The sequence below is a fragment of the Hibiscus syriacus genome, unplaced genomic scaffold (assembly GCF_006381635.1).
Source record: "Hibiscus syriacus cultivar Baekdansim isolate YM2019G1 unplaced genomic scaffold, ASM638163v2 tig00002840_pilon, whole genome shotgun sequence".
Taxonomy (NCBI): domain Eukaryota; kingdom Viridiplantae; phylum Streptophyta; class Magnoliopsida; order Malvales; family Malvaceae; genus Hibiscus; species Hibiscus syriacus.
The window spans coordinates 8,749,039-8,763,760 of NW_024061947.1; the positions used below are offsets into that span (position 1 = coordinate 8,749,039).

Genomic DNA, 14,722 nt, shown 5'->3' on the forward strand with positions numbered 1-14,722 from the left:
CAAAACACATCAATACTATATTCACATATACCTATCATTTTATTATCCTTATTATTATTCTTATCATCACCATTAATCCCTTTTACTTACCATATTCATATCAATAACACATATACTCATGCACACATATAAATCATAACAAATACATACTTCTATGAATTCATGTTTTTCACTATTGGAAATAGACTTATCACAAGTCTTATTTTCCCTTGAACCTCATATACTAGAGAATGTGCACTCACCTTAGCCTTGTTTGCTTTGAATCAATCTTAATCCTTAGATTGTTCCAGAACAAGCTTTATTCAATATCTACATCATAATAATACATTGATACATATCAGTATACTAATTGATATCTTCTATATTGTCACTTCTTAGGCTAAAAGAAAAGCCCATTTCATCTTTTAATGAAGGTATGCATCGATGCACTGCAGTGTATCGATGCATTCCCTATCGGTGCATCGATGCACTACTTGTGCATCGGTGCATAAAATACATTCGATGTTTGTTTATTATTGGGATGCATCGATGCATGCCTTATGCATCGATGCACCAATTGCATTCGATGTTTTTAGATTAAAAGAGTGCATCGATACACCTTCAAACAATTTCTGGGTTTTAACCTTGATGCATCGATGCACTATGAATATGCATCGATGCACTCTGTCCAGAATCCTCTTTTTGAACCCGAAAATTCATTCTTTTTGGATTAAATCCTTCATATTTCAACTCTTTCATATTCCTAACTTACATATACATACTTAAACTCATTAATTTCATTTATCTCATCTTTAACCTTAATATCCTCTCTCTTTAGGAATTTCAAGAATCATACCTTATTTTCCACATGTTTCAAATCTAATTGTAACACTTAATACTTCTTAATTAAGCTGATGACAAGTTAAATTTAGTTTCAAGTTCAACTTATCAACACCATTATGGAAATTCACTCAAGAACTCCAAATCTTTAATCTTCCCTAACTCATTTATCTTTGATCTTAAGATAACTTAAGCTTTCCTTAAGCTTAAGTATCACCTAAGAATCATAACCCAACTTTTAATTCAACAAATAACCAACTAATTAAGAAACTCACCTTTGAGCTGGAGCTTCACACACAAAGAAGAAAGGAGGAGAATAGAATTCTGGAGACATTGTTTTTGGTTTCCTACACTCCACGTGTAAAATAATATCCCCACTATCACATTTTTAATTCCTTAAATGATCAAATGACCATTTTACCCTTTAGTTCCTTTAATAATTACTAACTTTTAGGAAATACTTCCAAATAAATCATTGAACTAATACATCTTCTACTTTAGTCACCAAATTCTAAAACTTTACAATTTGGTCACTAACCCATAGTTTGGGATGTTACAATGCCTCACTCGGTTGCTTGGCGTCTAAGTCAGCCTAAACTCCTCGGTTAATGTTGTTATTTATGATAAGCTCGATGGAAAAGCATAAAAAATGTAAGTCAACCTAAACATTTAATTTTTTTTAGACAAAGAAAGTTTTAAATGATTTTTTGTATTAATTTGAAAACAGAGGCATGGCTGAGCCAGCGCATAGTGCACGACGGAGCAGGGCCTAAAAAAAGAGCCCCGAAATAGAGTATATCTATCAGTTGTTGCCATTAAGAAGTAGAAAAATAGGTATAGAATAGTGGTTAGATCATTGGACCCATGATTTTATTGATCCTAAGTTCGAATCTCGTTAACAAACAAAAATTTTTGGGAAAACAATGCAAGTAGACCCCTATTTTTTAAGTTAATGAAATTAGTCATTTATTATTTCAGAAAAATAAGTTCGAGATCTAAGGGGCCCTTTACAAGAATTTGCACAGGACTTCCAATAACCTAGACACATCCTTGTTTGAAAATAAATATACTTGTTTAGGTTAAAAGTAGAAAATTCTAAAGTTAGTAAGAAGCTTAAAAGGGAATTATAACTTAAATTTCTTATTCAAATTAAATTTGAAGGTTTTTTCTATTATTTTATTTTATATACATAGTTTCGTTACAAAATATAAAATCATTAATCTTGATAAAAGAGATTACAAGACTATTTGGTTCAAAGATATTTTCATCCAATATTTTCATTTTATCGATTAAAAATTTTGATTGCACAAATAGATACTTTTCTGTACCATTAAATATGTTTACTATTATTTTTTCTGTCTTATTAAGTATTTTATTGTTATTTTTTGACAATTTTTAACTTTGATCATTATTATTTAAAAAAATTATTGATAAAAATGTGAAAATATATTTTAAAAAACTTTAAATCAATTTTTTAAAAATTTTAACTTTTACAAAGTCAATAATGGACACAATTAGTGAGACGGATGTAATATAATTTCTCATTTTGAAAAGAAAAATTATTACAAGAAAAATATAAAAATGAGAATGTTTCCTAAAATATAAATAAAACAAAATAAAATTTCTTAATATGTTGACATTCATTACTTTCATCTGAATAATCGTCATAAGGTTTTAGATGTTCTAAACAAATTATTTTATCGACATGTCAAATAATTAGTCTATGCTCTTAGACTCGTATCACATGTACATAAATCTAAAGGTCCTAAGGTATATTCTGAATAAAAAGTATTCTATTCTATCTTATATTATCGATATGTAAATGTGTCCTACATAATAATATTGAGATTCTTATACGTTGATATCGTTTAGTGCTTCGCTTCAAAAATGTTTGTAAAACCATACTACTTGATATAATCTAATTCATGTTATCATGTGTGAGAAGCATGCCTAGATGTAGTATAGGATTCGTAACTTTTTTTAATTTTGTAAAGTAATCCATGCTTTTTATTTTTATAACTGAGAGCTTATAATTTAATTATTTCTATATGATTATTAATAATATTGAATTAATTATTCAAATATAAACTATATTTTCTGGGCTTATTTTTAATTTTTTTCCTTAGAGTTATAAATAAGGGTCAGTGGCGGATCCAGAATTTAAGAATGAGGTCTAAAATTTTAATTTTCTTTTCTTAAAAATATGGGTATGCAAAAATGTATTTTTTTCTTTTTTCCTTAACACATTAAGCTAAATTTAATCACATTTCCAAAATAATAGGATGAACTTGACTCCTATGGGAGCTTAATGCATCCGCCACTGATAAGGGCCCCTAATTTTTTTTTTCAAATTTATAAATCTGTTCATGCTTTCTACCTTTGTAACAAAGGGCCCCTAATTTAATCATTTTTCATAGTTTATTAATGTAATATTAAATTAATTGTTCACAAATAATAGAATATAGCCTATTTTTGAGTTTTCGTTCAAGGTTTATAACTAAGGGCTCTTAATTTTTCCAATTTTATTAAATAACTCCTACTTTCTACCTTTATAATCGAGGGCGCAACACTAACAAAGCGACCTCGGTGGTAAATGAATTGTTGTTATTTCTTCAGGTCCTAGGTTCGAGCACCAGGAATGTCAGGCGGGTGAGCGTTCATTGTCAAATGATTAAGAGTTGTCTTGGAACATGTTAAGAGTTGTCTTGGAACATATGCATTGTACTTACCCTAGATTATTCAAAAAAAAACTGAGGGTACATAATTTAATCGTTTTCCATGATTTATTAATATATATTAGATTAATTATTTTGAAGTTTTAGCGCAAAACGAGCTAGAAACAATGTAGAAGTTACATAAAATGCTTTGAAAGAATTCACGGGTCCAAATTCATGAATAGAAGTGCTTTCGAGAATCCAAACTAGATCTCATTAGGGTGAGCAAAACTCGACTCGACATGAATTTCTTTTAATTTGAGTTATTCGAGTTAAATCGAATTATAAATTCGGTTTTTGAGTTCGAGTCGAGTTGAAATTTTGAATTTCTTTAGTCACTCGGAAAACTTAAAATTTGACCAAGTATTTTAGCAGTTTTACGATTTAGTCGATGATTTCATTATTTCTTCAATTTCCCCATTTTAAGTCTATTTTTACCAAATTGATTCACATGTTTACTTTCAATTCCTCTTTTTGATAACAAATTTTTATTTTTCAATTAGTCCTTCATTTTCATAATCTCCTTATTTCTTCAATTCGTCATTTAGTCACCTTTTTTACCAAATTTGAGTCACATGCTCCTAAACCATAGTAGAATACATGTATACTTTCAATTCCTCTTTTTGATAACAAATTTTTATTTTTCAATTTAGTCCTTCAATTTTTCCTAATCTCCCTATTTCTTCAATTTGTCATTTATTTTAAGTTATTTTAACCAAATTTGAGCCGCATGCTCCTAAACCATAGTAAATACATATGAACATTCAATTCCTCTTTTAGATAACAATTTTTTATTTCAATTTAGTCATTCAATTTTTATAATCTCCTTATTCATTCAATTTGTCATTCATTTTAAGTTGTTTTTTTACCAAATTTAAACCATTTGCTTATATACCACAATAGAATACCATGCAACTTCAATTGTTATTTTTTTTACTAAAGATGTACTCTCTTTTTTATTTAGTCCCTTAACTTTGCATTTTACTTGATTTGGTATTTTGACAACAATTGTTTGCAAATTCTTTCTTCTCATCAATTCCAAGACTCATTTATACTCTAATTAATTTACCCTCAATATTTCTTTAAATATATTATGAATAAATTTTGTAACACCCTAACCAATACGACACACAGTCGATCGATCAAAATTCCACACGGAACCATAAGAGTGGCTAACCAAACTTTTTCTTTGATTTCTAATTGAAATTGTTTCTTGAAAAATAATCAAAATGAAGTAAAGCAGCCACATTTTCAAAAATAGTAAACATTGTGAGCTCCCAAAAATAATAATTCAAAATATAACACCATCATTTAAAATAGTTATGACTCGAATACACAAAACGGGGTCTACAAATATACATGCCCTCTAAAGAAGAACTTGAGACGTACTATGTTGCACTCGGTCTAGATCTCACTGCTCTAAGGCTTCATTGACTGCTCTTCTACTAACTGTTCTTCTACTAACCTGCCTAAGGAAATAAATTTCAAACGCTGAGCTAAATAGCCCAGTGCCACACTAACAGCTAAGCCATACTAAAAGTGTTCATAAAAATGCTCAAGTTAATTGGTAAAAATGCAACAGTGAGTATCCTAGTATATTGCACTCTTTACTCTATGGTAGACATCATGGGTGGTTGAGGGTTCTGTAACTTGGAACTCACGCACCTCTAGTATACCGAGGATGAGGGCCAAAATCTCTATATTGGACACAACGCCCTCGACTAACCCATCCCTCATGAGCGTCGGGCCTCAGTCTTAGTTAGTCAATTTAAAGTGTCTCGCGCACACCTAAGGATATCTAGACGGATTCTATTGATCGATACTGCTATCATTCTAAAGTAACCAGGGTGTCCTGATCGTTTCTCGAGCGTAAAACAAGGCTAGTTTATTTAATCCTAGTAGTTATTGTTGTTATCCTTCTTATATAAATTATTTTTATCACTTGGAGTCTTATTTGTTGTCATTATGAGTATTTGGGGCACCTCAAATCAAATCCCTTAAACCTTGGATTAATTATCAAAAAATGTTCATAGGTGACAAGCGTCGTAATTGTCAAATTAATAATCATTTTCTCGGATAATTATGCTAAGAAAGTAACATAGAGAAGAAGTGTTCGGTCAATAGGGATTCATAAATTCTAATTCGATTTGATCTTGAACCAAGAAACCTGTAAAACAAGTAAATTAAAAGGAAAGGGGGATTTTAAAGTAAACGAGTAAAATAAAATTAAAGTAAAACTAAGATGCAAACAATAAGGAAAATTAAGAAAAGTAAATTCTAAAGGAATAATAAAGACGAGAAATAGCCTCCAGCTTCACTTCGCCTCAATCCATCTCGATCACTGAAATAGATTTTACTTTGGATACTTACCGATTACAGTCTACAAGGCCCAACCCTTGTAACTTGTTATTCTTTATTGTGAATTGATTTCCAAAGACAATCATTGAAAATTAGCCCTTGTTTGGACTAATATCGACTATCGATATTAATGCCAATACTAGTTTTGAATTAGAAAAGCTCGTGCTCGGATTATAGTGTCTGGATGAGAATTGAACCCGATCTTGAATTCCCTTAGCGAACCACACTAACATTGTTCTTAGGGAATTGCATTTGCTATAAGGTGATTCTCCCCCCAACGTAGATCACAATGTCGAACAAACCAATGTGTTATATACACTCATTGGATTGAAGATATTGAGATGTTGAAGAAAGGTTGATTGTCTCTCCTTGTTTGTAAAAAATCAAGAAAGAAATCTAAAGATGTTAGGTACATTTTCATTCTCACGAGACTTGGTTGAGTTGTCGCTCAGCTATCAGCTAATGAAAAATTTAGCCAAGCATGGTAGAAATCATGTGGCATGTAGAAAGAGAGTAGATGGAGAAGAAAATATTTTTATTGAAATAAAGTAAAACAAAGAAAAAGTCAGAAGCAATTCTATACTGAATTCTAAACTTGTACCCCCAAAAGCTTCACCGTTAGGGGCATTTATAGTTTTGAGTTAACCTAATGAAAATAAAATACTAACTCTTAAAATATTCAACTCTTAATTCTAACAAACTAAAAACCATAATTAATAAATATTAAAAATCCTAATAAAAATTCTATGCAAACTAAATTTCTAATAAAATAATAAAATTTCAAATGTTTGAATTGAATTACAACTTTAAATTCCTATAGAATTATGGTTCGCCTTGTTTTCCTCCTTTGATCTCGCTACTTGGAATATTTAATTAGAGTTTGTGCTTGGTCGACCTTTGAATTTGAGTTGGGATCGACTTTTCCCAAATAAGTAGGAAAATCTGTTTAATTTGTTTTAATTGTTTTCCTGAAAAATAGAGTCCTACACAAATTTGAATCAAAACCAACCCAAATTAGCGCTATAAAGGAGTTAACACGGTTTAATTGATACAAATATTAACCAAATAAATCACTCATCAGTAAGTACTGATATTGACCCTTCAGTATTAATAATAAACATTTTTGTATCTATACCCACCTGCTCGTATCGATACCTCCAGACTGATAAGGTTATTTAAGTAGAGTAGTATTGATACTCTAGATTGAGTGTCGATACTTTGGTACGGGGTATCGATACTTGCTTGAGTATTGATACCAAATTTTTGTTCGATGTTTTGAAAAAAAATCCCCCAGTATAGTACCCAATGAATGAGTATCGATACCCATCTATAAAATTATCTAATTTAAAACCTGGAAGAAGAATAATATCAATATTGTTCTTACAGTATCGATACCATCGCTACAAAGTGCCATGTTTTGGCATGAAAACACTTGTCTAGCCACCCAAAAAGTCCTATTGAGGTCCCCAATTAGTGTTTAAGTGTTTTATTATTTAGGGGTCATAAAGAAGGCTTTGAAACATACTATAACACTAAAACAGATTACCATGGCATTGCTCAATATGCTTCAAGTTAATCTCTTAAGCTAAAATGCATCTAATTACTCACAAGTGATATGAAGGAGTTGTAAATATGTTACCTTGATTCTTGGTTGCTAAAAACGCCCTCAAATCACTCAAGAGAAAACTCTCTTTTCCTCTTGCTCTTAAGCTTTCTCCTAGTTCTTTCACTAATCAAAGGTAAGGAAAGGTGTACTAACTCAATTAAGTGGTTGGATTAATGCTAAAAACGTTTCCCATAACTTGAATCCAGTAGAACAAGCCAAATTCATCTATTCTCTTGAACCTCTCAAAAAACCATTTTTGGAACTAAGTGAAAAACTTGAGAAATGGAGCTTGAATTAAGCTTGAAGAGTGGAGGTTAATAATCTTACCTGGTTAACCAAACTTACACTTGAAACTCATGTAATCTCAACTTGGAAAGGAAGAAGAAGAGAGAAAACATGGAAGGAAGAAGAAGAGTATCTGGTGAGAAAATAAGTGGGAGTAGCTCACATTAACCATATAAAAATAGGGGTTTCAGCTTTCAATTTAAACTATGGGTAAATTACACTTTTAGTCCCTTTTCTTTTAGTTTCAACTTAAAATCATCCTCAACCCTTGGGCCCAACTCAAGCCCACTCTCTTCTTAAATAAGTCCAAACTATTCTAATGGGTCCTTTGGCTCAATTTATATGTCTCAGATTGACCCGACTACTAACTCAGGATCAGGGCGTTACAAATTTCATAATTTTAGGTTGTATTTGATATATTAAATAACATTATAAAATGAAAGAAATATATATATCATGGTTAGATAAGTCAAAAAATTGGAACAAATCATTGTCATAAACTATAAATAATTATAATAAAATTAGTATAGAAATTTGAATAACTCGACTCGAATTTCTTAAACTCAACTCGATTTGAAAAAATTTCTAGTTAAATTCAAGTTGTAAAATACGACTCGTCAACTTAAATAACTCAAAATTTTTGACTCGACTCGATGTATCCTCACCCCTAGATTCTCATTAGATTTTAAAATAAACGTCTTGTTCAAATTGTTAACGTGAATTTAAAATTCATTAAGTTGTGTTTTAAGCCCTCAAAATTTATTAAATTGCAGATTTGACCTTTCAAGCTTGTAGGGTGTCGAAGCCTTGCATATGGTATAGATACTAGCAACATTTCATTATTTCATAGAATTTTGAAACTTAAAATGGTATTAATACCCATATGTTGGTATCAATACCTAATACTTTAAATATTTCTTAGTAAACCAAGAAGTTGTATCAATATCCAAGATATATATTGAAACATATATTCCTTTAATTACGAATCATTAGTTTTATTATTAATAAGTTTCCTTGTTCAAGATAATTTCAAGCATTGCATTTAGGGTAGGCACATCATATTTAGGATAGGGACGTGCTCATAAAAATTAATTTTCTTCAATTAGTTAGTTGTTCATTTTATTAGTCGTGTCTATTATGAAATTTTATTTGTCTACTCCAATAAAAAGATATTATTAATATATGTGTGTTCAACTTAAAAAAATATTTATAGATCCTCTACTGATTTAAAATGGATCCTACGAGTATACTCATTCATCCAAATCAAATCTCAAACATTAAGCTAAGGTGATTACGAAGTAGTATCTGTTCTAAATACTCTAAATCATTTGACAATGAATGTTCAATCAACCTGCTGCAACACTGATGCTCAAATCCGTGACATCTAAGAACAATAATGATTTCTTTAATCACTGAGGTAAGTTAGTTTGTGTTGTTTAGTTGTAATTTAAATCTGTTATAGGGCTGATTATATATGTTTGGGTTAGTTTTTGATTTATTACTTGTATAGAATATGGATATTTTTGCTATGTTTTTTTCTTTTTTTAATATGATTAATAAAGTCCTAGTACTCTTTTCAGGGATGGACAGAGAGGTGGATGGTGCGATGGATTGAGAGGGACGGGGGGGGTAGTTGCCCTTGAAATTTTAAAATTACAATATATTTTAGATTTTTCCTATATATTTTTTTATTGAAAATATATTTCGCCCCGAAATTTTATAAGTTCAAATCCACCCCTGAAAATTTAATTCCCCCGTATTTTTCCCTTTCCGTTGACTTGATGAAGTAACAAATGATCGAGTATGAGAGGATTTTTAACAATATTCCTCTTATATTTTAAAAAATATTTAATTAGAGATTATAATTTAATTTTATATTTTCTCTAAATTGTAAAACATATATGCTCGACATAAACTGTGTGTATAAATACAACATTCAAGTATTAACATAAATCGAATATAAGGAAAGCTTAAATTAGAATAAAATTTGATGGAAATCAAAACATAATTATACATAATAAAATTTAAAGTTATAATTAATAGTTAATGACTTTTTATTTTTTATGTTTGTAGTTGAAGCTAAGTTAATTAATGAAAATAAGTATATAACTTTATGTTAGTTATATCCAGGTTGAGGGTTCTTCGTGCAGGAGTCCTGGCGGGGAAGGCGATGAGAAGGATGGGAAGGATGCTCTGCCGGTGGTCGGTGACGAGTTAGCTTTCCACCAATACGCTAACTTGGGGTTCATCTACACCGCCGGCGGCACCGTGAACGCTGTGAACAATCACGGATCGTCGCGGATATCCTGGGTTATTTCCACAAACTCGTCGTCGTCTTCCTCACAACGGCGGTGCCTGTGGAGTTAAGCTCGGCCATGGTGATTCTGGTGGGAGATTGAATCTTGCACTCCTTTTAGAACCTTTTTTGTTTGAAACATAACCTCCATTTACACTCATGGTCCACTAAAACTCTCTACTTTCGCTTGTTATACTTTAGTATCCGAATTGTTCACCGAATAAGCTCCCCCTCAGTGATTGTTCCTCATTTTCTTCCCTTTTCGAGTTAAAGATTCGAAGAGAAAATTAAAACAAAGCTTAAAGTGGACTGTCATCAAAATTTTCATGGAAAACAAGGACTATTAAAATATTAAGACATGCCAGTTTACTGAGACATGTCATTCTTCATAGTATTTTTGACAGAAATAAATAATTTTATCTTTTAAAAATAATAATTTAACAATAAAACATTTTAGGCTTAATGTAACAATAAGAGCTCAAACTATACTAAACTTTAGGTGTCTAGAAATTTTCGTTTAAAATAGGTGTCTAACGTTTTATCGTTATACTTATACATGCCTAACGTTTTTTATTAATTTTTAGGTGCTTAAGCAGTAACGAACATTAAAAAACTGTTAACTAACATGTGTCATGTTTATATTTAGGTTTAATGCAAAAATAAGTATTCAAAACTATACTCTAAATTAACAAGTGCCTAAAGAACTTTTCGCTAATAAAATGTCTAATATTTTCGACGTTACACTTTTAGGTACTTAGGTTGTAACGACCATTAATTTCAATCGGTATATAACATGTGCCATGTTGATATATTTTTAAAAAATATTATTAAAAACTATTTTTAGGAAAAAAATATATTCCCTCTCGTTTGTGCAAATTTTCCCCTCCCCGGTTGCATTAAAAAAAACCTTCATCGTCCTATAGATCCCTAAATTTAATTAGAGTGAGAATGATAATTTGAGACTATGGTTAAGGATAAGAGTATTATGTTTTGAATTTAAGTTTGGATTACGAAATTAAAGGAATTGAGTTGACAACAAGATGGATGATCGACAGTGAAAGTCCGACAACGATTGAGTGGTCGTTGGCGAAGTCAACCGGTGATGATTCATGACAACCGGTAACGGACTTAAAATGAAAGATCTTAGGGTTATAGGTTTTTTTGTGATATTAGAAAATTTTAGTTTTTTTAAATAACTAATAATATTATTAAGTTTTTTTAAAAAAGTAAAAATTGTAAAAATATAAATATGACACGTGTTACTTAATAATTTTTTAACAATCACGAATGCGTAGTCACCTAAAAGGATAACGTCGAAAATGTTATACATCTAATTTTAACGAAAAATCTTTAGACATGTAAAGATGACATGTGTTAATTAACGATTTTTTTAATGATGGTTATTGTGTAGGTACCTAAAAGTGTAACATCAATAATATTATAGACCTATTTTTAACAAAGAATTCTTTATATACCTAAAGTTAATTTAGTGTATAGTTTTTACATTTATTTTTGTATTAAGTTAATATTTTTATAATCATGAGATTTTTTTATTTTTTATATAAAATTTTTAATGTTTTACTTTTGTTTGGAAATGGGAGAATCTAATTCAACTGGGAAGGTTCTGTTGGATTTTGTAAAACTAATGCTATGGGATTTACGTACGCAAAATTTGAGTTTGAGCACGAGTGGATAAACAAACAATTAAAAGCTTCATTTAAGTTTAATATAGAATGTCTATTTCCGTACAAATTTGACCTGACCTTTTGATATGAATCATAAATTGATTAAATTTATGATGTATTGATAATTAATATAATTTTATTTTTAATTTTAATTAATATCAAAAAATTTATTTAATTTAAATATTTTTATCTTTTCCCTACAAAAAAATAAAATAAAAAGAGGAGAGTTCCCTATGGGTAGCTTGGATTCGTTCCTATATTATTAAAAGCTCGGACTTTTGGCAGTTGAACTTACCTTCTAATGCTAGCTGATACTTCAGGAGATTGCTGAAGTTGAGACCTGCTGCTCATCATTTATTTGTTAATCGGGACAAAGAACTTAGCACAAGGCAGATTTGGGAGGCCATTCGCCCTGAGGCACCAAAGGTTGTGTGGCATCATCTAGTTTGGTTTGTTGGACGTATCCCTAAGTACTGTATTATTCTTTGGATGGTAATCCTGGATAGACTTCCTACCAGGATTAGGCTGTTGCGAATGGGATTTGCCATAGATAATGATAAGTGCTTGTTATGTAACTTGGAGTCTGAGACACGGAACCACTTATTCTTTGAGTGTGACTACGCGGGGAATCTCTGGAAGGCCATTCTGCAGCTCTGTGGTGTTAATCGTCGAGCTTCTCACTGGGATGGCGAGCTTGCTTGGGCCACTCACTGTTTTAAAGGCAAATCCCTCATCACGCGAGTGCTTAAACTTGCTTTGTCGAGCCATGTGTACTGGATATGGAAGGAGAGAAATGACAGGCTGTTTGGGGGAGTCCCTAGACCGTGGTCTACTATCCTTGAGGATGTAAAAGCTGTCGTACGAATTAGGTTGCGTGGTTGCTCTATCAACGTAGCAGATCCGAGGAACGCTACTCTCTGCGCTAGCTGGAACATTGCGTGATATCTTGAAGTGCTTCCCCCTCTGTTGATCACCTTGTACTGGTTTTTGGTTATCTATTGCTAGGGGCTTTTGTTTTTAAAACAATTTGTTTCTTTGTAAAGTACTGGTTCATATGTAGCAGTCTTCTGCTTCTCTTGGGTAATAAATACAGATTATCCAAAAAAAAAAAAAAGAATGAGTGGAGCATAGTTCGTTATTTTCTCCTGATCAATTTAGATTAAATTTAATTCAATTTAAAATTAATTTTGTTTTTTTAGTGCGAAAGATGATCATGAAAAGAAAAATGAAAGTAAGATAGTTCTGACTAAATTAGTATAATATTGAAATGTTTGGAATTAAATTTCTAAAATTCAAATTAAAATAAAATTTAAAAATATTACATATAACTTTTATCAAGATTCATGCTATTCTTCGTTAATGTTTTAACATAAAATAGTTGACTTCTTTGTTTTAAGTAAAAAAAAAATCGACAATAAAATATTCTCTAGTCAAGGATTATATTTTATCTATTTATTTTTTATATAGAAATTTTCATTGTTTTACTTTTGTTTCTAAACGTGAAAAATCTAATTCAACGAGGAAGCTTATTTTGGATTTGGCTTAATACAACAATAAGTGTTTGAATTATGACTCGAAAAACGTTTTAGTGTTTAAAGAATTTTTCGTTAAAAATGTTTGTCTAATGTTTCAAACGTTATATTTTTAGGTGTTCGGACGGTAATCATTGTTAAAAATCACATTTAAGTGACATCTATCACATTCTAATAATTTTGAGAATTTATTTAAAAAATAAAAATACTTTTTTGTAAAAAAAAACCCCAAAATCCAAAACAACATTAGCCCCCGTGCTCCCTCCTCTCCCTCTCATTTTCCCTTTCCATAGTTGTCGATTAGCTAGAGGTGATCGTCACCGCCACCGTCATCAGTATTGACGTTGACCCCGATCAAACCCTCATTGATATTTCATCGTAATATGTCACCGTTTGTCGTGGAGAAACATACAAAAGTTAAACATTAATTTTTAGAGAAAAAAAATCTTTAAACACTAAAACGTTTTTCGATGCATAAATCAAACATTTATTTTTGTATTAAGCCTTTGGATTTGTTAAACTAATTAATAATTAAAGTACTGCTATGGAATTTTTGTATGCAAAATTTATACTTAACATAGAAATAAGTGTAAAACTATATTTAAAATTAATATTTAGTGTATATAATTTTCGTTACAAACATGTGTCTAACGTTTTTCGTTATACTATTAGGTGGGACCATTAAAGAAAGTTAAGTGACACTTGTCACATTTAGATTTTTTATAAAATATTTTTAAATAATATTTATTTTTTGAAAGAAAAAAAAAAATATAAATATGATATGTGCTACTTAATAAGTTCTTTTAATGATAAATATCTAAATATATAATGAAAAAAATAAATACATTTTTTGAACAACGACAACTGAATTTCATTAATAAAAATAGACGAATCAAAATTACTACGCATCCAAAGAGAAAATTGGAGACAATAGTAACTAAAAACTCATACATAAAATTGAAATATTATGCCCAAAGATACGAAGAGAATAAAACTTTCCAAACATCAAAATAATCTAGTAACCTTCATAAAACTTATTGTTTTTGTCGAACGAGACTCTTTACAATGTGATAAAAAAGTGGTGAGCGAACCAAATAATTTGTCAGGCTGCTTTGCTACACAATTCTAATTATATCGGCAAACAACCATTTACAAAAGAGGGGATATGACAATACATGACAACCGACAAGCCAATCAGAAAAAATAAATGTCGTGAGGATATTTGTAGAAGCACCAACACAGCCTCATAATTATGCGAAAAACTTACCGAAAACCATAAGAAACGGACCATGAGAGCTGCGAAAAATATGTCGTGAGGATATTTGTAGAAGCACCAACACAGCCTCATAATTATGCGAAAAACTTACCGAAAACCATAAGAAACGGACCACGAGAGCTGCGAAAAATGTGTCACAAGGATAATGTTT

At 30.5% G+C, this 14,722-nt stretch overlaps 1 protein-coding gene across 1 annotated transcript; it reads left to right on the plus strand.

Moving 5' to 3' along the window:
• The first annotated feature begins 9,178 nt into the window (after positions 1-9,178).
• LOC120152444 lies at positions 9,179-12,705 on the plus strand. Its single transcript, XM_039164669.1, has 3 exons — positions 9,179-9,199; positions 9,913-10,133; positions 12,084-12,705. The coding sequence occupies exons 1-3, from the start codon at positions 9,179-9,181 to the stop codon at positions 12,703-12,705; spliced, it is 864 nt and encodes a 287-aa protein (XP_039020600.1).
• Positions 12,706-14,722: the final 2,017 nt, after the last annotated feature.